General features: G+C 50.1%; 1 protein-coding gene across 1 annotated transcript in view; it reads right to left on the bottom strand.

Annotated features, from left to right (window-relative positions):
- LOC126645332 (S-adenosyl-L-methionine-dependent tRNA 4-demethylwyosine synthase TYW1-like) overlaps positions 1-24,636 on the bottom strand; it is an 83,928-nt gene that overhangs the window by 45,239 nt on the left and 14,053 nt on the right. Inside the window, 4 exon segments of the mRNA XM_050325661.1 lie at positions 309-418; positions 8,048-8,166; positions 11,342-11,394; positions 21,413-21,527. Coding sequence (XP_050181618.1) covers positions 309-418; positions 8,048-8,166; positions 11,342-11,394; positions 21,413-21,527 — 397 coding nt within the window.

The following is a 24,636-nucleotide window of genomic DNA, read 5'->3' as shown; positions in this document are numbered from 1 at the left end:
TCATCATCCAAACCACTTTAACCACTGTGGAAGTCTCTGTGCTCCCCAAGGGAAAAGATGGAACAACCACCAAGGTGCACCTGCACTCCCTCCCTCCAGGCAGCCCTGGAGGGGCTGAGGGAAATGGCAAAACAGCTCAGGAAACAATACATGTGCCCCAGAAGTTTCTCCTCCCCCATGTCTGTGATGTCCCACATCTCACACCTCCCAGCTGACCAGAACGTTCTGCCCCGTGCTCTGAGGATGGTAGGATGGTACTGCTGGTTGTCTTCTCAAAGCACTACTGATGAGGTAGGAGGAGAAGTTACCTCTGAACTGCTTGATCATGTTCTGATGGTTCTCAATCGCCTCCTGCAGGATCAGCTCCGGCTGGTCCATCTTCCAGCGCCACTCTGTGCCCACTGGGTTGGTGTGGTGTCTGCAGGGAGAGGACACAAGGCACTCACTGGCATTTTAACACACGTGGGAGGACCCACCTGCCACCTCTGGCAGTGTTTAACAACACTGAAAGCAACAAGAAACTCCCAGCAACATCCTGCTGCTGACCCAGCTTCTGGGTGCCATCCCTGACCACCGCTCTCAGACCTCCCTCCTGCCAGGCTCTGCTCTCCCCAGAGGGAAAAACGGACCTTGCAGTTCCTGTTAAACCTAACACAACTATTCTGAACCCAGGTGAAAGGTTTCTAAGCTAAAATGATGCTCTGCAGCCCCAAAAACCTCTGCAAAGAAAGGAAAACTGGTTCTGCCTCCTCTTCTGACCACGGCTGCACAAAGCTCTGGAGGAGGAAGGTCCCAGCACACCTTTAGGTCCATTTTAAAGGTACCAACCACCACCCTGAGGAGGACAGGGATGCTTCCAACTCTGAGAGCAGGAAGTCTGCACTGTACCAGAGTGGTGGATGTGGTTGATCTCCCAGATTTTAATTCCTCTGAGCCAAGCAGATTGAAGGAGAAACCCCACAGATCTTCCCTCTGGGTTAGGAAGCCAACCTTGCCTGGAAAGAATCATTGCACCCAAAACCAGCAAAAGCCCACCCAGGGAAATCCACACAAGCACCTGGAAGATCTACAGAGCTTCTCCCCATTTCTTATTTATTAGCATAAGAAGATGCCACAAAGTCAGCTGGGAAAACAACCTGCATCCCGAGCAGCAAATGAAACATCACAAGCAACTGGCTGGTCCCCATCATAGTCCCACCTGACCAACACAGCCCAGGAGAGCCTGTTCCCTGCTCAGAGCAATCCCTCACTCCTGCTGGATCAGCACCAAACAGGGATCATCAGCCCTCAAGTATCATCTTAATTTCAGTGTTTTCACCTCCTTGTTCTCTCTCCACCTTCTGCTTCTTTCCAAACTATGCAGCAACAGCTCCTTCCCTTCTCTCTCCCAGCCCCACTGCACACAGAGTAACCCACTGAAAAGAGCAGCACATTTTGCAGAGTCTGTCACAAAAGCTGTTGCATTAACCCAGCTCTGGACAGGGAAACAAGACCAAGCAAAACATACCCTGACACTGAGTTTTCTGCCCAGGTTTCCTGCCCCACTCTCCACCAGCCCTGGGAGGCAGCCAAGGAGAGGGCTGAGAGGTGCCCTGCTGCATTCAGCCCCAACCCACAGGGACAGCAGGACACCATCCCAGCACTTATCTAAGGGAGGAAAGACAGGGAAGCACGTTCTCTGGATGAAGTGGCTGTTCCAACACTGCCTGGAGACAAGAAGAAGACTCCCACTGACTTTGGACAAGAGGGAATGGATTCAAACTAAAAGTAGATGAAATATTAGGGAGAAATTGTTCCCTGGTCAGGTGGGCAGGCCCTGGCACAGGCTGCCCAGAGAAGCTGTGGCTGCCCCAGCCCTGGGAGTGTCCAAGGCCAGGTTGGAGCACCCTGGGCTAGTGGGAGGTGTCCCTGCCCATGGCAGGGGGTGGGAATGGATGAGCTTCAAAGTCCCTTCCAACCCAAACCATTCTGGGATTCTCCAAATGCAAACCTGCAGCTGCACACTCTGCCAGGGCTAAAGCCCAAATTCCAGACCCAGCCTCACTAAAACCTGCCTTTGGGCCCATGCATTTCTTCATCCACTTCAAGAGCAAAGATTCAAACACCGCTCCCAAACTTTACCACCTCAAGGATCCTTTAAGCCAAAACAGCTTTGCTTTCTGAATTTCCCCTTTTTCTCCCTCATCTGCCAACGTGGAAAGTTTTCTGAATGTCAACTATAAAATGCATTTATAAAACTCTTACATGTTTAACTACATAACTTGTACCTTGTATATTTTACAGGGCAAGTTGGCAGAAAATCAATAAGCTCTGGATACACCCTGGACAGCTGTTGGTGTCCAACAGGCCCTGAATTTTGAACACGTTTCTATCTGTTTAATAAACATAGCAGGGCATGTCTACAAAGCAGCTTATTTGGCAAAAATTCTCTGCTAATGGGAGCCTAAAAAAGCAATGCCTTGTGGCTGAGATTGTTTTATGGTCCCCAGCACACAGAGAACCCCACTGTCACCTCCCCATTCCCCCCCAGCTCCCTGACCCTCCTCATCATCTGCCTCACTGGTGACTCAGGCCTTGAGCTGGTAACTGTGCATGGGATTCCTTCCTGCCTTCCCAAAATAACACAAGGAAAAAAGGAGTCCCACCCAAAGCCACACACACCTTGATTTTAGTAGAGATGCCAAGAGTGACACAGGTTTGCTTTGATCCTTCAGAGACATTTCACTGCCACAGCATCCCACCACCACTCAGTGATGCAGGACTGCAGGAAACACCAAGGGAAGCTCCCAGCTGGCTCCCAATTTTCCCTGGCTGACCATCCAGCAGTGTTACCAGGCCTTAGATCCACCAGGATTATGTGACAGCACTCCCAGAGTGTCCCTGGCAGTCCCTGAGACCTCTGGGAAGGTGATTGTGCACCCCCATCCCAGTCCCTTAGGGATTGGGGTTAATAAATCTGCTTTTGCTTTGTGCCTTCTTCAAATGATTATTAAAGCCTTCCAAGGATCTTTGAGGGCAAGTGAAACTCGGGTATAAAGCATCATTTGCTCCAGAGCTGGTGCTCCCTGAACATGAAGGAAGTGCTGGTGGCAGTGCCCAGGAAAGGACAGAGAGTCCAAGAAGCATCTTCAGTGAACCCTGAGAACCAGCAGGGGAGATCCCAGAGGAGAAGAGCTTAAGGGCAAAGGAGTTGAGGAGAACTGGCAGTTTTTTTAAAACCCCATTAAGGCAGAAGCACAAACTGCAGCACTAAAAAGCAGAGATACAAAGGATAACAAAAACCAATCTGCTCTTCTGCAACCTTGTGATCCCCTCAGCTGCAAACAAAACCAGCACAGGAACACAGGGGCATCCTCAGAGAGGGGAAGGGGAAAGGACACACAAGAGGGCTCCCAAGGATGACTTTCCCTGTAATGATGGGAGGAGGAAAGAGAGGAACAAGGAAAAAGCTTGTCCAGTGCACAAGCAATACATGTTTAACGTTCCTCTGGGATGACAAGAAACCTCTCTGTAGCTTTTCTTCTGCTTTTTCCCAACAGCAAGAGGAAGAGCCCAGACTGGGCTGGGAAGAGAAGAGCTTAGAGAGATTTAAATTCTGTGGGATTTAAATTCTGTGGGATGGTTCAGTCACCCCGGAGCATGTTGCATAAGTTGGCTCAAAGTATCAGAGGGTGCCAGGGGTGCTTCACATTGGATATTAGGGAAAAAATCTTCATGGAAATCTTCATGTTGCAGGGCAGTGGTGGAGTCCCACCCTGGAGGGGTTTAACACAGTGGATGTGGCACTTGGGGACACGGGGCAGTGGTGGCCTTGGCAGTGCTGGGGGGATGGCTGGGCTCAATGATTTCCAAGGGTTTTTCCAACCAAAAGGATTCTGTGATTGTCTTCCAACTCACACTTTGGAAATCTAAGGGAGAGAAGATGCTCCATGCTCTAAAAATACCTCCCAGCTCCAGGAAATGCTCAGTTTTTGAAGGGCACAGTTCCCTAAAAGGCAGGTGGTGCTCAGCATCTCCCAGGTGTCTGCCCTGTGCTTGTGTCATCCCATCCCATCCCACACCATCCCATCCCAATCCTGCCTGGCACAGCCTCCAAGACCATTTCACAGCTAACCTGAGCATCAAAACATACCAAGAAGTTGGTACCTGGGCACCAACCCCCTGCAGGAACCAACCCACGTGAGCATCTCACAGCCAATAATCTGAATATACCCCCCACCCATGCCAGAAATCTGGGAGCTGACAGTGACAACTACAGAAGCCTTCAGCAAACCCAGGTGCAGAAATAGGCAGAGTGTTATAGGATGAAAATCAGAGCCTTCAATCCCACTTCACCTGAGGAACATTTTCTCCCAGAAATGCTCAGGTTGCTGTGCTGGCAGAGCATCAGGACCCTTTAACCACTGACAGGGGCATGGACTGGGTACATTCCACACTGGCCTGTCCCTCTCCCCATTTATATGGTCATTCCAAGAGCTACAGGAAGGCCCAAAAATCAACAAACCAGTGAAAAATTAAATCTGAAGGAAGCAATATCTCACAATATATCACTCCTGTAAACACAACAATAACCAACCAAACCCTGGCAGAAAAAAGAGCAATAACTGAGCAGAGCAAGGACTGGTGGCTGAAGTGCAGAGACTCTCTGAGGTTCCAAGTTTTCCAAACCTGCAGTGACAGCTCCTTTGATATCACAGTATTTCCCATTCCCCTGAAGAATTGAGCCTCTGGAGTCAAGTTGTTGATTGAGAAGAAGCTTTTGTTTTAATCTGCTTTCAGTTTCTTCTTCATTTTTTAATGACCTGAAGCAGTTCTCCTAGGAGAGATTATTCCTTCTGAACCTCTTCATTTTGCAGGGCTTACAGTGATCACTGGCTTTTGGCCACACTCTTATTTAGTGTTCAGTGCCCAACCACCCTCTGGGGGAAGAACCTTTTACCTGAGATCCAACCTGAGCCTGCCCTGACACAGCTCCAGCCATTCCCATCTCCCAGTCTGTTTTTCCTGTCCTCCAAAACAGCTGCTGCAAGCTCTCAGCCAGCTCTGAGGGCACAGGCTGGGCAGCACGAGCCAGAGAGGGGGCACTGGCAGGAGTGGCAGCTCCCAGGGACAAGGACAAGGAAGGGCTCCAATGCAGAGCCAAGCTGCACCTTTTACAAAAAAACCTAATTTTCAGAGGGTGTTTGGACACTGGATCCACCCAGTGGAGCTCCAGGGGAAGGTGTCCCTGCCCACAGCAGGGGGTTGGAATGAGATGATCTTTGAGGTCCCTTCCAACCCAAACCCTTCCATGACTCTGTGAGTGGTTTGGGGCCAAAGTGTGTCAGTGCCAACCAGCCAACTCCCCTGCCACCCAATTCCCAGGGAAAGCAGCTCAACTGCAGCATTGCTGGCCAAAGTGAGGAAGAGAAAACAAACAGGTTCCTTGGCCTTTTCCTCAGCCATCCTGGGAGAGCTGCAGTGCTTGTGCAGTTGCAAACATTGGCAGGCTCTACAAATGTCAAAACCCTGAAAGAAGAGATCAGGGAGGGAAAAAAAACATCACAGAGGCCTTATCTGCAAGGCAGAGCTGCACAGGGAGACCAGCAAGGCATAAAACTGGCATGAGAAACATTGTGCCAACAGCAGATCAAAAACTACTGCTTTGTGTGTCTCCAACAGCACAGATGGCAAGTGCTGCTAAGGAGGGGATGTGTTTATCCTGCCCAGGCACGGGCACCTGCAATCCCATGTTTAGCCTCTCATGGTTAAGGCTCTGCAAGGTGTGGTGGGTTTAAATTAAAGTGTAGAGATAGGCCTGACTGCAGGGTTTGTGAGCTGGGCTGGCACAGCATCAGCAGGGATTTGGTGCAGGAAGAAAGCACAGAAATCCTTCTTATTACATGTGGAACATAATATATAAGAATCCTTTTTATTATTTATGGAACACACCAAATCACAGCCACACAGAGGCTGCAGCAGCAGCACAGGATCTGCAAAAACAACCAAAAAGAGGAGAACTTCTTTCAGCAGCTGTTCTGGTTCATGTCAAGCTTAAGCACATAAAGCAAGCCCTGGGATGAGCCTCAACCTGAGCCTTCCATCTTCCAGCTTGGTATTTCCAGCTTCCCATGGGGGTATGAGAAGACAACCAGCTGCATTCCATATGGGAGAGTTACTCTCCTGCCCCCATTTCACCCACAGGAGGTAAATATATGAATAAATACATAAAACCTTGTCAGTACAGGAAAAGGAAAGCTGTTTCCTTGCATTCAGGTTGTAACCATCAGGAGGATCAACATTCTAGGGCTGCTGCTTCCAGGATCCCTCTGAAGTGCCAAGTGACAGTTACAGGATGATGAGTTAGAGGCACATGGAATGAACCAGTTTATCCCAATTACTGCACTCTCCAATTGATGCTTTCTGGACTTCCCTGGCTCGGCCCATGCTCCCCACACAGGCTGCTGCTGCTCAGAAATACTGAATTAGTTCAGTTTGAGGAGAAACTGTGTTAAACTCCCTGTGGAGTAATACTGGGAACAAACCACCTGCTCCTCTTTGCTGTCTGGGATGGACCTTCTGTGGAGGGCCAGAGGGACAACCCCACACCCAGCAATCCCAGCCACCCTGCAGGATTCAGAGCAGCACCGTGAGCTGAGACGTTTTAAAAAAGAGACACGAGCAGCACATTCTTCTTCCCAGCCATCACACTGCTCTGAAGAAAAGCAGCAGAACTTTCCCATTCAACATCCCATCTGCTGAGCCCTTTCCAGCCAGGATATGAGGAAAGCCCATCAAGAGCACCAATTAACATTTTGGAACAGACTCCCAAATGCAAACTTAACAGGATGACCAATGTCTAGAGCTTAACGTTAACACCAACACTGGAAACAGCTTCAAAGTGCCTTCAGAGTCAGAGCAGAGCTTTAAATGTTCTCATGAAATATTTGCATTATTAAAACTTGAAGACTATGAGAGACAGAAAGGGGTACTCAGAGGAGTTTGGCTGGGCTTGCATGGAAATATTATCACAGAATCCTAGAATAGTTTGGGTTGGAAGGGACCTTGGAGCTCATCTCGTTCCAAACCCCTGCCCTGGGCAGGGACACCTTCCACTAGCCCAGGCTGTTCAGGATTATTTATTGGGATGCTGGACACTCAGGCTGAGGTGTGGAATGGGTGCTGTTGGCAACCTGGGGTAAGGCATAAATCCCAGAGGAAACACAGCTCTAATGGGATGAATTAACAAGCAAGGCAGAAGACAAAAGAGCTCAAAAATAACCTCCCTGTCCTCCCACTCAGAGCACTCCCATCACTGCTGGTGTTTCTGCTGAGCCTCAGCCTCTCCCCAGCCCCAGCCTGCCCTGGAGTGCTTTGAGGAACAGGACAGGAACAGAGTGGGATGGAATCCCAGGATGGATCATGTTGGAAGGCACCCCAGTGGGTCACTGGTCCAGCAGTGCCAGCCCAGAGCACATGGCACAGGATTGTGTCCAGAGGGCTCTGGAATATCCCCAGGGAGGAGACTCCAGCCCCTCCCTGGGCAGCCTGTTCAGAGCTGGGTCACTGCCCAGGGAAGAAGTTCTTCCTCCTGTCCAGCTGGAGCTTCCTGGGCATCGGTTCCTGCCCGTTCCTCTTGTGCCATTGCTGGGCCCCCCCAGCAGAGCCTGGGCCATCCTCTGCCCCCTCCCTGCAGCCCCTGACACACCCTGGGGAGGGCCCCTCTCAGTGTGTGCTCTGGAGGCTGAACAGCCCCAGCTCCCTCAGCCTTTGCTGGGCAGGGAGATGCTCCAGTGCCCTCCTCATCCTCCCAGCCTGCGCTGGAGCCGCTGCAGGAGCTCCCTGTGCCTGCTGTGCTGAGGAGCCAGAGCTGGGCCCAGCCCTGCAGATGTGCCTGCCCAGGGCTGGGCAGAGGGGCAGGATCCCTCCATGCCCTGCTGGAAATGCTCTTCCTGATGCTCCCAGGATCCCACTGGCCTTTTGGCCCCCAGGGCTCCCTGCTGGCTCAGGGACAGCACCATCTCTGTCCAGCAGACCCCAACCCCAGTGTGACCCCCCCAGGGTTTACCTCCAGCAGAAGACACACTTGTTGGCACAGGCCAGGCTGGGCGTGGCCTCCATGCAGCGGTGGCTCTGGATCCCGTAGAAGGTGTGTTTGTAGCAGCCCCCTCGGCCCCGGAGCATCGACTGAGGGCACAGACACACAACACAAAGCCCAGGCCAGTGAGAACACACTCCTCCAACCAAGGTGAGGGCACAGTTTGAAATCTGCTCCCTTCAGTCACCAGGAAGTCCAGTGCAAAGCCCTGTGGCTGGCACTGCCAGGTCACCCAGGACACCAGTGCCACCAGTGCCACCTGCTCGGAGCAATTCCCAGCACACACAGCACCGAGGGTGACTGTTCATATGCAGCCCTACAGAAAACTGCATTTATGAGGTCAAATTTACAGCTGTTATAGAGGAGAAAAAACTTTAACCTCATCAGTACCTTCTCCCTTGCAGACCCCAGCACAGCAATGGGATTTCCTGGAGCTTTTCACTGAGCCAGCTCACGAAAAAAGCAGGAGAAGCCACTGGAGATGCAGGAAGTGTTGTTGTAAAAGGAGTAACAAGGATCAATTTTCAGGCTGCCCTACTGGACACTCAATTCCTTTCATTTGTCTGCCAGAGTGTTTCTTCCAGCACTAAATTAAATAAGCACCCTGACCTTATCAACCCTCATTCACACCCAGCAGTGGCTCCAGCAGGACTCTGCACTTCCCTTCCCAGCACAACCACAGCAGCTTCCCAACGGGAATTAACTCCTGTTTAGCATTCAGGCTGCTTGGAGCAAAGACTGTCTTTCATTAGCTCAGTTAAATAATAATAAATGAGAAAGAAGCTACTACTCTCAAGAGCGAATTTGAAATACGACACAGCAGCTTCTTAAGCACCTGAAGAATCCTGGTGATCCAGAGGAAAATCTTCCCTGAGCAGCAGGGAAAAATATCCAGGTAATCCCTAAGATATGCACAGGCTGGCTGTACAGGTGGAAGATGAAACAACGTGGGAAATGCTGTTTATGCTACCCATTCTCCAAACAGAGACTTCAGGAGATCCACAGGTTCCAGGAGAGCAAGTTCTATTTGGGACTCTTCTGAAAATTTGCAGGTTTTATGCTCTTTCCCGAGATTTGACAGAACACAGTCTTTGTTATCTGTGATATCCCTATGAAAGTCTATTTGATACCAATCCTGCCAGCCCTGCTCTTGCTTTCCAGTGATACAAAGCTCCAAGGAGGCTCCTGGAGACACTCACACACTGGTGTGAACCTGAGGCAAAGCCACTGCCTGGAACCAATTTCAGCCCAATTTATTAGAAGCCTTTACATTCAATTCCTGCTTAAGCTAAAAATAGTGTGGGCCTATCTAAGCACATAGAGCTGCTATTTATTTTGTGAAATGGCTTTACAGCACTGCATTAAATTCTGGTTCTTTAATAAAAACAGCTCCTCTGCTTTCCTCAGTCGCAACAGCGGAGTTTGACAAGTTTTTCTTTAAACATTTCACGGCCTTCTCTGACACTAAAAATGATAGAGGAGAGAAACATTTGTGAGAGAGAGCAGGGGAAGCATCAGTGGGATCGATGGATCTCACAAACAATCCTGACAATACAGGGCTGGGTGAGGAGAACAAGGTTTTTTGATGAAACAGTTCACTGACAATAGAAACTCGCTGGGGATTGGCATTCCAAGGGCTCTTTCCAAAATAAACAGAGTTAATCAAGCAGCAAAACAGAGCTGGGAGACCAAGGGCTGATCATCTCCACAGCGCAGGAATTAGAGATGGGCTGGCACATTAATGAGGGGCTGATTCCCACAGGTTCTCGTCCCAGGAATGCTGGAGGAGTTTTGTTGTGCTGGATGGAGGGTGAAGGGTCTGGAGCACCTGAGGGAGCTGGGAAGGGGCTGGAGCAGCAGGAGCAGCTGAGGGAGCTGGGGGGGCTCAGCCTGGAGAAAAGGAGGCTCAGGGGGGACCTTCTGGCTCTGCAATCCCTGACAGGAGGGGGGAGCCAGGGGGGGTCGGGCTCTGCTCCCAGGGAACAGGGCCAGGAGGAGAGGGAACAGCCTCAGCTGTGCCAGGGGAGGGGCAGGCTGGAACTGGGAAAATTTCTCCCTGGAAAGGGTTGTCCAGCCCTGGCACAGCTGCCCAGGGCAGTGGAGGAGTCCCCACACATGGAAGGGTTTAAAAGGTTGTAGATGTGGCACGAGGGGACATTGTTAGTGGTGGCCTTGGCAGTGCTGGGGATGGTTGGACTCCACCTTGGAGCTCTTTTCCAACCTTAATGATCTGTGATTCTCTGATCAATGTTACTCCCCAGAGGTACAACATCAGAGATCAACTTTCAAATTCTGAGTGTCTCAGGGACCTGCAGAGGACAACTGACACTACAAACACCCTGAAGCAGCTGAGGTTTGCTCTCCAGGGCTTTGTGCCTCTGCTGGGAATGATTTTAAGTCTGCAAACTGCTTGGAAAGGTTACAGAGGCTGCAACAGGGCTGGGAGGGCAGTGTTTTCATAGATATCATAGAACCACTAAGGCTGGAAAAGGCTTCTAAGACCATGGAGTCCAACCATTAACCCAGCACTGCCAAGCCCACCACTAACCCACGTCCCCAAGTGCCATTTTCCAGCTTTTGATGTTTCTTCAGTGGTTTCTCCCCTGTTTTAGGAAACCAGCCCCTTCCTGAGGGGCTTTTACATACCCTAAAAGCCTCTTGCCCGAATTGTATCTGTGTTTCCCTTTTCCATCTGTATTTATCCTTTACCATATGTACATACCCACAGATATAAACACACAACCACATCCACACACACTCCCACGGGGGAATTTTTAATAGTCCTTACCATTAAGAAGTGACACCTCAGTGTCTAAATCTGATTTAGAAAACCAGTGGAGGAGCAGTGACTGTCACAGCCCAGCACAGCAGGCTCAAACATCCTTGTGTGCCCAGCCAGGTGGAACAATGGACTGTTATCCCTGTTCCAGAGCCCTCACCCTGCTGATGGAAAACACTGGTGATGGAACCTTCCCCCTTTCCCCTGCAGTGTCCTGCTCCTGCCATGCATTCCAGCAGGCAGGAGAGATTTTAGCAGACAGCAGAATAACAGCAAAAAGCAGCAAATGATGCTCTTTGCCACACTCACATTCTCGCTCCTCACAGTGGGGTTTTAACAGCTTGAAATGCAAGACCAGAGCTGGAAAAAGGGGAATTTGGGTTTGTGCACACTTTTTAAATGGTATTTCATCAGGCAAGTGAAATACCTGAGTAAGACTCTAGCTTTGTTTTATCTACCAGAGGAGAAAAGGAAAGAGGGCTCACCTTTGTCCAGCGGCAGAGCTTCACCCCGGAATGGCTCCCAATGAGTTTGTAACCTGGAAACAGAGCACAAAATAACAAAGAGCTGATGTTAACCTGCAGCAATTGAGACATAAACCACACCAGTGGGTGCCCTAAAGGATTAAGCATCACAGCCTCAGTGCTGCTCCTCCTCACTGGCCCCCAGGTGACACCCCCAGCAACGGCAAAGCTGCACATCAGAGCCAAGGCTGTGGCACCAAAGGGACTTCAGCCAACTGGGAATGGTTTCTTCTAATGGGACGTTTATTTATATTGCTCAGTCCTGTTTCAATCAGCAGGGTGGCCAGAAACCCCCTCTCTGTGGAACAGGATGGCAGAACTACAGGCCTGACCCAGTGTGGGACAGCTCACAGAGCCCAAGGGAGGAGCAGGACAGGGAATCACTGACACCTCCCTGGCCCTGAGCCGTGACCCTACAGCAGCCTCTTCCCAGAACCCAGGATCCCAAATCCCCACTGGCAGGTCTGACCAACACCTGATCCCCAGAGCAGGTGTGAGGGCAGGGGAAGGGAACCAACACACAAAGCTCAGCCTAAACCCAACCTTCAGGCTCACCAGCTCCATCCCCCTGGTTCTGGTGCAGCCACAGTGGGGGAGCTGCTCCTCCATGCCCAGGGAAAAGCTGCTGGCACAGCCCTGCCCCATTCCCGAGATCCACACAATTCCATTTCAATTTCTTGCTCCAGGAGGATTAATCCCACAACATTCATTAAGCACTAAGTGCTATTATTACCCAAACTGCTCGAGTTGGGTTATATCCCTCTTTGAAAAAAAAAAGTACTTAGAGGCCAATATGTCTCAAGGATTAAAAGTCACTTCAAAATCAGCATAAAAATAAGAGGGATTTGTGATGCCTCGCTGTGTCACTCACAGGGCAGCTTTTCTATGGCACTGCCCTGGCTGGCCCCAAACTCAGCACATCCCAACTGCCTGGGCTTTATAGTAACACTTTAATGGGGAAAAAAAAATATCAAATGTTAGCTGTCAGGTCTTCTTCCTGCCAAGCAGCCTGAGCTGAACAGAGAAAAAAAGCCTTTCTGCTCAGCACAGCTGGCCCTCAGCTCCTCCAAGGAGCAGCAGCTCAATTCCCTGCCCTGCCTGTTTGTCCCTGGGCAGCAGTGGCACAAGAATCCAGGGAGAGTGACTGCATCCCAAAGTGCCCCAGGCCTCCAGGGGCATGCGAGCCAGCCAGGAATGACAGAGCCAGCAGATGCCCCAACAGCTGCAGCAGATGGGAGTTCAACTGTGTGAAGACAGGCATGGCCAAGGGGGGATCACAGAGCACGATGCCCTGGCTGCTGCCACTCAGAGCCAGCTGGATCTGCCCTGGCTCCTCTGCTGCTTCACCTGGTGTGTGGTCCCAGCTCCTCACACTGGTTTGGGGGGTCAGGACAGAGGTGGTTTTACCCAGAGGTGACACACAGGACACTGCACAAACACCAGCACAGAGGAGGTGCCGGGCAGGACCCTCGGTGAGACGGCAAAGGGTCAGTTGTTAGATAGGTGAGGCTTTGGGGGCCTCAGAGTCAGGCTGCTCCTCCTCCAAGAAACATGGAGAGAGACTGTTTACAAGGTTTGGAGGGACAGGACACAGGGAATGGCTTCCCACTGCCAGAGGGCAGGGTTAGATGGGATATTGGGAAGGAATTGTTCCCTAGGAGGGTGGGCAGGCCCTGGCACAGGTTGCCCAGAGAAGCTGTGGCTGCCCCAGCCCTGGAAGTGTCCAAGGCCAGGTTGGAGCAACCTGGGCTAGTGGGAGGTGTCCCTGCCCATGGCAGGGGGTGGAACTGGATGATCTTTAATGTCCCTTCCAACCCAAACCATTCCATGATCAGCTTTTCTAACATGGAAAAAAACCCAACCAACCAACCAACCAACCAAAAAAAAACCTGACTGTCCCCAAAGCCACATGCAGTATTGGGGACACCTTTACCTGGATGACACCCAGAAGATCCTGGGGCAGGTTCTGGCACTCTGCAGTGGCACAGCCACACACACACACAGCTGGCTGTGACCCAACATCTCCCCCACCCTGGCTCTGCCCTGCCCAGATCTTCAGCTTGTCTTTGCAAACAGGCTTGTCCAGCAAGGCCTAATCTCAGCTGAGACCTCCCTGCACTGCTACAATTCCTGTTCTTACAGGATTTCTGGATGAGAGCTCAAAGGAATGCTGCATTCCTCCTCCCTCTGATACAGCTGCCCGAGCCAGGCTCTGCTGTCAACCAGCACAGCCCAAGTCTTATTTTTGCCATTTTTCAAAATCCAGCAATGGTATTCATGGGAGATTATTCCCTCACAGATCACTTGTCAGTAGAAGTAATATGGCTGCTTTAAAATGGGCTTTGGAGGAAAGTTAAATTGGAAATAGGACATGCTCTCCTAGATTTGCTACTGAGTTGCTTGAGGGAAGGGAGAGGAAGCAGCTGAGCTGAGCAAGATGCCAAGCACTGGAGCCCAGAGCTCCAGCATTTTCTCTTAAGTTACTGAAATTCAACTTCCACCATGTGGAGCAGCCCCAGCTTCCTTGCAAGGCCAAGAAAACTGTCCATGTTCAACATCAAAGCAGAGTCCCAGAGCCTGCAGGCAGCTTTAGGGACGAGGAGGGGTTTACTCCTCTTGGCTGCTGCCAGGAGCCCCAGCAGTGCTGACAGGAGGGGACAGCAGGACTCCTTAAAGCCACCCTACAGACAACTTGGGTCCTGCTAAAGCCACGCAGTGAGTGCTGCTGTGACACTTGGAAATGAGATAAAACATCAGGGGCCAAGGCTGGACACTTTTTACACCTCTGGTGAGCAGAGATTTACAGCCTCTTTCCTGAAGCACTGCTGGGAAGGGGCAGCAGAAGGGTCTGGGCTAAAGGGCAGTAGAAAAGGTTAAGCAAGACCCAAGCAGTGGCACAGAATTGTGGAACTCTTGTGGTTGGAAAGACCACTGAGATCAAAGAGTCCAACCATCCCCCAGCACTGCCAAGGCCACCACTGGTCCCTGTCCCCAAGGGCCACATCCATGTCTGTTAAACCTCCCAGGGATGGGGACTCCCCCACTGCCCTGGGCAGCTGTGCCAGGGCTGGACAACCTTTTTCATGAAGAAATTTCCCCCAGTACCCAACCTGCCCCTCCCCTGGCACAGCTGGAGGCCATTCCCTCTCCTCCTGTCCCTGTTCCCTGGGAGCAGAGCCCCAACAGCTCTTCCACCAGCTCTGCCACAACTTCCCCCTGGCTCTGCCACGGAATTGTCTGGAATCAAATCCCACTGCTGGCCCCAAGTCTGCACCTCTGGGTGCCAGCACTCCCCAGCCACACATTCACCGCTTTGCTCTTAAGGGATATTATTCCTGAGCAATAAGTCTAAGTGAATATTTGGATACAGCACCTTCCAAACAATCCAGTGTGTCGCCTTGATGGAACTGCTCACAGTCCCTGAGTACCTTCAGATGCTAAAGCTGAACAAACCAATCTATTTATTATTTCTCCAGCCTAATATTCAGAGGATTCCTTCAATTATAAGCAGGCTCATAGTAATCAGCTCAAGTCCTGTTTAAAGGCCCAAAGAGCATCTAATCTGGAGGCTGTGTATTAGTTGATCCTGCTGGAGATGATAAATTTGGGATGACCTAGAAGCCTGCCAAACTTCCCTGAAATTAGATGTCACTTTTATAGACATGAATTAGGCTTTAAAACAAGCTTTGGGGTGAAGAGAGTGTTATCAGGCAGTAACACCAGGTTGAGAAACATTTGGAGATTGCTCACCCTGACAGCCCAACTAGAGTTTAACAGCCCAGAGAGGGACTTTGAAGGGGAGGGATGGTCATGCCACAGCTCAGGATTGCTCCAGTGGCTGGGGCAAAACCAGGCTGCAGCTCCTGGGAACCACATTGCAGCATTTCAACTCCATCGTGGAAACCACAGTTTTTAAAGTTGTTGCTCTGAAAGTCAAAGAGCTCATGGAGGGACCCAACTGAGCTCTCAGCCCTGACCTCCCTTTCCATGGAGAAATTCCTCCTGATGTCCAACCTGCCCCTCCCCTGGCACAGCTGAGGCCGTTCCCTCTCCTCCTGTCCCTGTTCCCTGGGAGCAGAGCCCGACCCCCCCCGGCTCCCCCCTCCTGTCAGGGATTGCAGAGCCAGAAGGTCCCCCCTGAGCCTCCTTTTCTCCAGGCTGAGCCCCCCCAGCTCCCTCAGCTGCTCCTGCTGCTCCAGCCCCTTCCCAGCTCCGGTCCCTTCCCTGCACACACTCCAGCCCCTCAGTGTCTTATTTAATGTAATTATGAAAGAACACAGGTAGATCAGTGGTTGAAAATCCCCCAGAACCATAAAGAAAGGACCCAGCCATCCCTGTCCAGGAGTGCAGTCACCAGGAGCCTGGAAAAGCCAATCTGGTGTCACACTGTGCCTCACAAACTCTAATGGCTTTCACAAGGCTGTTGTTGTGAGAAGAGCAATACAGAGCTGACAAATGAGCCTGGTTCTATCAAGCACTCCCGTTAAAGAAAAGCCTCTGCTCTGAAGCAATGATTATCTGTTAAAGCTGAAGCTCAGTGCAGAGAGAGGAATTTCACACCAGGAGAATGTTTACAGGGGAAAAAAGTTCCCAATTTCCTGCTGGTTTGCAGGAGTGCAGTTCAGAAGGGCCAGAGCTGAAGGTTGGTGACACAGTAGGATCCGTCACCAACCACTTCTAAGGATCATTTCTAAAGCTGAAACACAACTGCTGCACTTGAGCCACCTCCCAAAAGATGAGAAAATTAATCATTATAATAATAATAATAACATCAAGAAATGCCATTGGTGAAGAACCTGGTCAGATTATATCAGGATTTATACAAATCCAAAAAGAAGGGCAATCTGGACAGTGGCATTTTTCAGATTGCCCAAGCATGAGAGGAGGAACCTTCAGGTTCATCCCTAGAACTGCTCAACCTTCAAGAAATCCTTGCCAAGCCCATCAAGACCTACTTTAGATTCCCTCTTTGTTTGCAGAAGTGCTCTTGAAAGTACAGAGGGCTCGTGACTTGTGAAGGATTTGCTTCCATGAGCTCAGAGCAGGAGAGAGGCCACGAGAAGGGACTGCAGGACTGCACCCTGAGTGCAAAAACACTGTCATTCCCAACGGGATGGGGAGCTTGGACTTTCAGCTGCTTCAGATCCATCTTGCTGTACACAAAAGGAACACCTGGAATGTTTTTAACATATAGGGAAAGTCTCCTGAATTAGTGAAAGGAATAAGCTGCTTCCCAGGCAGCCCAAACCCAGCCTGGTGTCGAGCGAGTGAGACCAGCACTCAGTTCAAGGTGGGAATGCCAGGAGCTGGAATCAATTCCAGCCTCAACAGCTGATCACAAAAGAGCTGAAGAACTCTCAAAAATGGCTTTTTGCTTCGCCCAAGGTGCCTATTTTAATCCAAGAGCACCTTTTCCTTTGCAGCACAGAGGTGCCTGGGCAGTGGGAATATAAACCCTCCAATACTCAAAGGCCAGAATTTCTTGAATCAAATTGTGGCTTGACAGGAGCAACCTCAGAGAGCAATGATATTTTCACCTGTATCAACAGCAGAGGGAAAGCCTCTTGTATCTGGCCCCTTTGACAAACTGCTGCCCCACCCCTGGAAGTGTCCAAGGCCAGGTTGGACAGGGCTTGGAGCAACCTGGGCTAATGGAAGGTGTCCCTGCCCATGGCAGGGGGGTAGGTCAGATTATCTTTAATGTCCTTCCAACCCAAGCCATTCCAGGATTCTAGGATTCTTTATTCACAGTGGGGGAAAAAAAAAAAAAAACCAACAAGAAAGAATCAATAAATCTGCAAGAACTGGACATTTTTAAGAACTGGACATCAGTGTCAGCTTGGGCTGAAGTTTAGGGTGGAAGGTGCCAGCCTGTAAAAGTCTGTTCCTCGGGTCAGATCAAATCCAAAAGGTTGCTACAATCTGGATCTTATTTTGTTGTGTTTTACTGAGACACTTTTCAGCCATTCAGGGCACATTCCCTTCTCCACCTTCCCACTTGCCTGCACTGTCCCTTGTGTGGGAAGTGTCTGCTTCTGAAGAAAGGACACTAAACCTCATCCTGGCCTGAATGTATCCTGTATTTTGCTCCAGTTTAACAGACTTCATTTCAAGGACCAACACTCTCCAAATCCCTTCCAAAACCTAAAACAAACCCCCCAAAAAAAGGGATGCACTTAAAATATAAATGCATTTATTTCCTTTATTACACATGGGGTAATTCTACCAGCTCCATCACATGAGGGAAGAATCAGGCCCTCAAAACTGAGCTTTCACCATCTCCTGTGCTCCTGAGAAGTTGCTACATCAGTGCCAGTACATCAGTATTGCAGTCAGGTCCTGGCAGCTTCCACATGGTGGGACTTCAGCACCTTCTGCTGCCTGGACTCTTCCCTTTTCACTGGTGCTCACTCTTTATTTGCACAGACATTTCCTGAGGAATTGATCTCCTCTGTGCCTGCCTTTGGGCCCTGTATTTATTCTGCTTGCTAACAGTGTTGTTTAGCAAGCTAATTTTTCACCTCCCCACGGCCAAGATTGGATTTCTGTGTGGCACATTTTGGGGACTGCACCAGCCTCACTAATCCCTGCTGAGCCCAGCTGTGGGCTGCTGGTGCCACCTGGAGTACGACAGCTGCACCCAAAATCCTCCCAGATCCCACACCCTGGAGCACACAGCCTGCAAAATCCCTTTGGATCTCATTCCCAAAGCCTGGACACTTTGAAAGCTCACAGGGAGCCAAGCTGAGCTGCTCACAAGAGCTTGGAGCTGCAGGCACCGGAAAGCTCAGCCCAGGAAGGGACAGCAAAAGCCACCAAATGCTTTTAGAAACCTCAGCTCGAAGTTGGGGAGCCCAGCTTTCAGTATTTGTCTGAAATCAGCCTCTTGCTTGCCCAAACACACTGAGAAACACAGACTAAAGTATATTTTTAGCTCAACCACGAAGTCAAAGCACAACAAGAAGCAGCTGCTGAAGCAGCCCAGGCTGTTTGGGACATGAGCTGTGTCCTAATACACTCCCTGCCTTTGGAAACAAGTAAAATAGAGGCATCCTGGACACCCTGGGGCTAAATTGTACACCAGGAAAGACAGAGCAATCCGAGAGGACTGCAGCAAAACTGTCCCTGTGGGAGCAGAGACACAACAGAATAATTTATCCAGTGTCAGGGGGGGTCATCAGTGACCCATCCCCACATCCAGACACACAGGGTACGAACAGAGTAAGGAATCAGAGGATTCCAGAATGGTTTGGGTTGGAAGGGACCTTAGAGATGATTCAGTCCCACCCCCTGCCATGGGGGGAAGAACCTTTTCCTGAGACCCAACCTAAACCTTCTCCTGCCACACAGAAGACTGTTTTGGATTTTTTGTTTGTTTTACAGAACCCCCCCACACACTGTTTGTTTTTTACAGTCATTTTTCCTAATAAAACAGCAGCTTGAGACTCCCTCTAAAGCTAAACAAGGATGAAAATGCACTTCCTGAAAAATCAGCAGCTCCAGGAAGGCTCCCCTGCACTTCACCATGTCCAAAATCCTCCTGGCACCCAGGCCAAGCAAAAAGAAAAACTTCCATCCCAGCAGGGAGTGTTTCAAGAATCTTCCATCATCAACCACAGAAAGCAAATGTTACTATTAGCCTGTAATTCCTAATAACCACAGGAAACACTTCCATGAAAGTTTGCTTCTATTTTCAGTTTATTTCATTTATTTGCCTGTGCCTAAAACACTTGAAACAGCTGAAGCATCAGGAGCACCACTGCAAACCTCACACACAAACACTGCCAGCATCTCCCCCACTCCACTTGCACTGGAGGCACTGAAGAGCCCGTGCCCTGTTGGTGTTTTATGCAAGGCACTGATGGCATGGAATCAGTGCTGTCTCACTGTGGGACTTTAAAAAGCAACTATTAACTGAGCACCTTTTATCAAGGTATCTGCAACCAGGCAACTACAAGGGCTTACACCTCGACAACACACCCCACCCCAGCTAAATTTAGCCCGGATTCAATGCCAGGGCTAAAATAAAACCATTGCTTAAGCAATATTCACTTTATCCACAGCAAGGGAAATTTGTTTGAAGGTGAATCAAGAGGTCACAACAGTCTGAAGAGATGCTGCTCAAAGGCAAACTCTGTTATGCAACTGCAATGTCAAAGAACAGCTTTCTCTGAACCACTAATGCTTGTTTGCCTTCTCTTTGGGCTAATTGTGCCCTCAGGGAGAATCCTGGAAAGGACTTTTTACAAGAGCTTGTAGTGCCAGGACAAGGGGGAATGGATTCAAACACAGAGGGCAGGGTTAGGAGGGATATTGGGAAGGAATCCTTCCCTGGGAGGGTGGGCAGGCCCTGGCACAGGTTGCCCAGAGAAGCTGTGGCTGCCCCAGCCCTGGAAGTGTCCAAGGCCAGGTTGGACGGGGCTTGGAGCAACCTGGGCTGGTGGAAGGTGTCCCTGCCCATGGCAGGGAGTGGGACTGGATGAGCTTTGAGGTCCCTTCCAACTCAAACCACTCTGTGATTCCACCCCCAAAGCAACCAGTTGCTGCTAAATAAATCAGATTCTCTTTTGACTGCACTGCACTTGTTATCTGTGGAGGGAACCATGCCGAGGGGAGGAGGGAGCTGGTTTATTTTTATAGCCACAAAAACCTCTCTTGGTTTGTTATTGGCAGGAAAAACGTTCTATGGCATGGAAAAGAAACAACTTTTCTTCTTCACTGCTGAGTGACCATTAAAGAACTGGGTGAGCAGCAGAGGAGGGGAGGGCTGGGAGAGGCAGCTGGAACTGCAAGGAGACAAACAAAATAGTTTCAAGTCTTTGAAAATGCAGATTTGAAACAGCAGCTCCTACTAGTTGATCCCATACTGGCATTCCCCTGAATGCCAAAGGAAGGGAGAAATACGGACCCACTAATCTGGATAATGAATTCCTGTCCCTGGAGCATCACAAGGAAATCAAAACTCCTCAGGGAGCTGTTCTTTGTGACAAAAGAATTCTGGGAGGAAGGTGACCTTCCTTCCAGCACTGCTTTCATCTGCCAAATGGCCACCTCTTCTAAAAGCAAAGTCTCATTCACACCCCAAAGCAAAGCAGCAGTGACTGGGTGAGACAGTGAAAACACTCCTACAGCCGTACCAACACCACCCAGGGCCAGCACAGAGCCCTGCACCCCAAAAAGGCAGGGCAGGGTGGCCAAAACCACCCACTGTCCCTCTCAGGGGTCAGTACAGGTACCACAGCCCAGCTGGGGTCCCCTGTCCCAAAGCAACAGTCACAGGGGCACAGGGAGAACTTCAGAGCTCAGCTCTCAGTGACCACAAGGGCCTTCTCAGAAGCACCAGGGAGATGCCCAGGGCAGTGGTGGAGTCATCAGCCCTGGCAGTGCTCAAAACAACCTGCCTGGGCAGGCACATCTGCAGGGCTGGGCCCAGCTCTGGCTCCTCAGCACAGCAGGCACAGGGAGCTCCTGGAGCAGGTCCTGGAGGCCACAGAGGTGAGGTGGGGTCTGGAGCTCTCTCTGATGAGCAGAGACTGAGGAAGCTGGGCCTGGTTAGTCTAGAGAAGAGAAGACTCAGCAGGGATCCCTCCAATCCATACAAATATCTCCAAGGCAGGAGCCAGGAGGATGGTGCCAAACTCTTCTCAGTGGTGCCCAGTGACAGTCCATGAACTAAACCACAAGTTCCACCTCAACATGAGGAAGAACTTCTTCCCATGGAGGTGGCAGAGCCCTGGAACAGCTGCCCAGGGAGGGTGTGGAGTCTCTCCCCCTGGAGACATTCCAAGCCCCCTGGATGTGTTCCTGTGTCACCTGCTCCAGGTGACCCTGCCTGGGCAGGGGGTTGGACTGGATGATCTCCAGAGGTCTCTTCCTACCCCAACTACCCTGTGATTCTGTGATCTCTGTCCTACCATGTCTGAGGGTCCAGAGCAGCATCTGTCACACAAAGAACACCCTCTTCCACTGCTCTGGTCCGAGTCCACCACCCAGACCCCCATCCTGTCCCCCCCCAGGGCTGTGCAGCCTCACCTTGTTTGGTGAGCGCGTCCCTCAGGGCCGGCGTTATCATCTCCCTCTTCTCCTCCTCCTTCCTGCCAGGGTTCTCTCTCCTTCCAACATCTCCTTCCTGGAGTTCATGTTCTCCCTGTTCAAAGACAGTGAATTACAACCATTACAACCACTTAGATTCCAGCATCACACTTTAAACACCGTGGCACAGCTCAGTTAAACCAGTTAGAACTGAGGCAAGTGCCCACACAGCAATTCCTGCTTTGGTGTAATCCTGCAATTTATCCCTTTTCCCTTCAGACTCTGATCTGACCCTTTGGTAATTTAGGACAGTAAATTGGAAGGGAAAACCGCCAAAACATACTGGATTTTTTTCTGCTAACACAGCAATGACATTCTCAAGGATGGTTTAACAAACAGGGTGTTAAATCCCATCCAAGAGCGAGAGGGACTCCAGGATTTAATCCCCAGTGTTCCATGACAGCACAACCACCCTATATCTCCACAAACCAGTGTCTGGAGTGACACATATTGGGGAGAGGAAAACCCACCCCACTCCAGTGACAGCCCAGGAGTTCACACAGCAGAATTTGTGCTCTCCACAAGCCCCCTGAGGCACCCCCAAAATTCTGCCACCAACCAAGACCCTGCAAGGAAAGGCTGTTCCCTGCATCCCATAGCAGTCTGGCCTCCAGCTGAGCCCCTGGAGCTTACTAAAAACCCAAAGGCCAGGAATACCAGGTATTAGGATACAGTTCCAAGCAGGAGAAGCAAACTCTGGCACACAAAAAGTGGTGTCACTCCTGAGACTTTCTGGGTATTTATTGTCTCATGTCTGCACAAAGAAGCATCAAAGTGTAAATAATGGCTCGGATATTTCATGCAACTTGTAATCTGTCAGCCCTTTATGGCTTTTATTACAGGAGTTATGGATAAACAACAAACAAAACCAAGCAGAGGACATTTTGTCTGCACAAAAGCTGAGGGTATTTCACATCCAAGGCTCTTTTTGTGCCAAACTCATCAAGAAGTTCATAGAAACGCTTCCAGTTTTCGAGTCTGCCCACCAACTGTCAGCATCACTACGGAAACCAGCGCTCCTGACTTGTCAGACTCTTCTTCCCGAGCAGGGAAAGGGATTGGGCTGCTCCTGGATGTAAACAGGCTTATTTTGGACCTGAATAAATAAGAGGTGCCTCAGAAAAAAAAAAAAAAATCAGAAGTAGTAATAAAAACCCCCACAGACAGACTCAGAGGTTTAAGGACAAAACCGTTCCTGATAAGCTTTCGAGAAGGAAGCAGGAGAGTAAAATATTTAGAGGCAGAGATGATTGCCTTCCTTACTCATTGGGGATAAAACTGGGCTCCCAGGCTCAGGGATGTTGTGCAGAAAGGTCTTTTCCAACAACCACAACGTGGTCCTTCCTGAAGGAGAAAGCTGTGTGCACCTTCTGCCTCCTCACACTCAAGTTTGCTGAGCTGTCAGGAAGGAATTCCTTGGGTTCTACAACACATCAGAACTGCCCTCCAAGGCTACATCTAATAATCACCAGTCATTTGGTGGGTTTAAAAAGCTCATTTCTTGAGCCTTGATCTTCATTTATCAGCAAGACTCTCCAACAGTAAAATATTAATATTGCTGGGAAAGCCTCATGCATAAGGAAGGAAGGAGATGGAAGATGAGGATTTTATCTATTAAATGTTAAATAAAGAGTTTCTCCTGCCACAAGCCATCATTTAAGCCAGAACTAGGCCCAAGGAAAGGCTCTGCCTTAGACTGAGCACCCTGGCCTAGTGGAAGGTGTCCCTGCTATGACAGGGGGTGGGACTGGCTGAGCTTTAAGGTCCCAACCATTCCATGGTTCTGTGATTTGGGAGCCACTCAAAATGCTCAGTAGGATTTAAACATGGACATGTGCTCTGTAATCTCCTGCCAAGCCAATTCTCCCACAAGAACTCTCTCTACGTTATGGAGCACATCACAATATTTAAAATGCAGCAAATTGATTTAATTCCAAATGACACATCCCACCCAAGACACTCCTCAAATACGGAAAGAGTCCTTCTACATGTAAAGCATTTACATTTCTACCTCCCTGTCACTGCAGGAGCTGACAAAGGCACCCAAAACACCATTCTGGCAGGGCAGAAATACAGTTCAGTGATCATTTTTCCCCTCCCAGAGATGACCATGATTTTCCCTCCCCACACCCTTATGTGAGAGCCTGTAAACAAAATAATCCCGTGTTTTTCCCTGAGCTGCAATCCCTGACTCGCTCCCTTTGGCAAGTGATCGGCCTCAGATACTCCTGAGGGGGGGGAAATGGGAATTCCCAGCCCAGGGAGTTGCCCTTATTTGCTTAATAAACCTTTCCTATCTATTATTTAGGCTTGGAGTGAACAGAAGGTAACTTTGCACAGAGCAAACTTGCCAAGCGGTGGTGATTGAGCACAAAGCCCTGTAGTAAATCCAAGGCAGATTCCTGCCTTTCCATAACAAATCAAGTAGGCAGTGACAAGAGCCAGCTTTTCAGGCCCTTTTTTTTCCACTGTCAAAAAAAATGAAGAGTCATTCCCTGGTGTGAATTCCCAAAGAAGAGAACCTACAGATGAGAAACCCATGGATACAGCCAGATTCCCTGGAATCAGGGCTCAGCAGAGGTGCTGCTGCCACTGGCATAAATCACCTTCCAAGGGTTTAAAGGATTTCCTCTACAGATTTGCTTCCCAAACTCAGCCCCAGCTGCACCCAAATGTGACCAACAGGATGTGCTGCTGCCACTTCTTCTCAGTGAGGAGCTCCCTCCAGGATGTCCAGCTGCCCAGTATCTCCCTGGTTTCTACCTGGCTACATCAAACATCCTGCAAATTAATCTTGCAGGAGGAGAAAAATAAAAAAGAGGTACATAAACTCCATGTAAAGGCTGAGAAAGTTGGGGCTGTTCAGCCTGGAGGAGAAAAGGTTGTGTGGTGACCTCAGAGCACCTTCCAGGATCCAAAGGGGCTCCAAGGCAGCCAGGAAGGGACTCTGCATCAGGAACTGCAGTGACAGGACATGGAGAATGGGTTCAAACCAAAAGAGGGGAAATTTAGGTTGGATATTGGGAAGGAATTGTTCCCTGTGAGGGTGGGCAGGCCCTGGCACAGGTTGCCCGGAGAAGCTGTGGCTGCCCAAGCCCTGGAAGTGTCCAAGGTTGTCCAGGTTGGACAGGGTTTGGAGCAACCTGGGCTGGTGGAAGATGTCC

The sequence above is a fragment of the Myiozetetes cayanensis genome, unplaced genomic scaffold (genome assembly GCF_022539395.1).
Source record: "Myiozetetes cayanensis isolate MyiCay16 unplaced genomic scaffold, myiCay2020 scf30, whole genome shotgun sequence".
In the NCBI taxonomy this organism is placed as follows: domain Eukaryota; kingdom Metazoa; phylum Chordata; class Aves; order Passeriformes; family Tyrannidae; genus Myiozetetes; species Myiozetetes cayanensis.
Note: the sequence above shows the minus strand (reverse complement) of the source record. Positions and strands in the feature narration are given on the sequence as shown.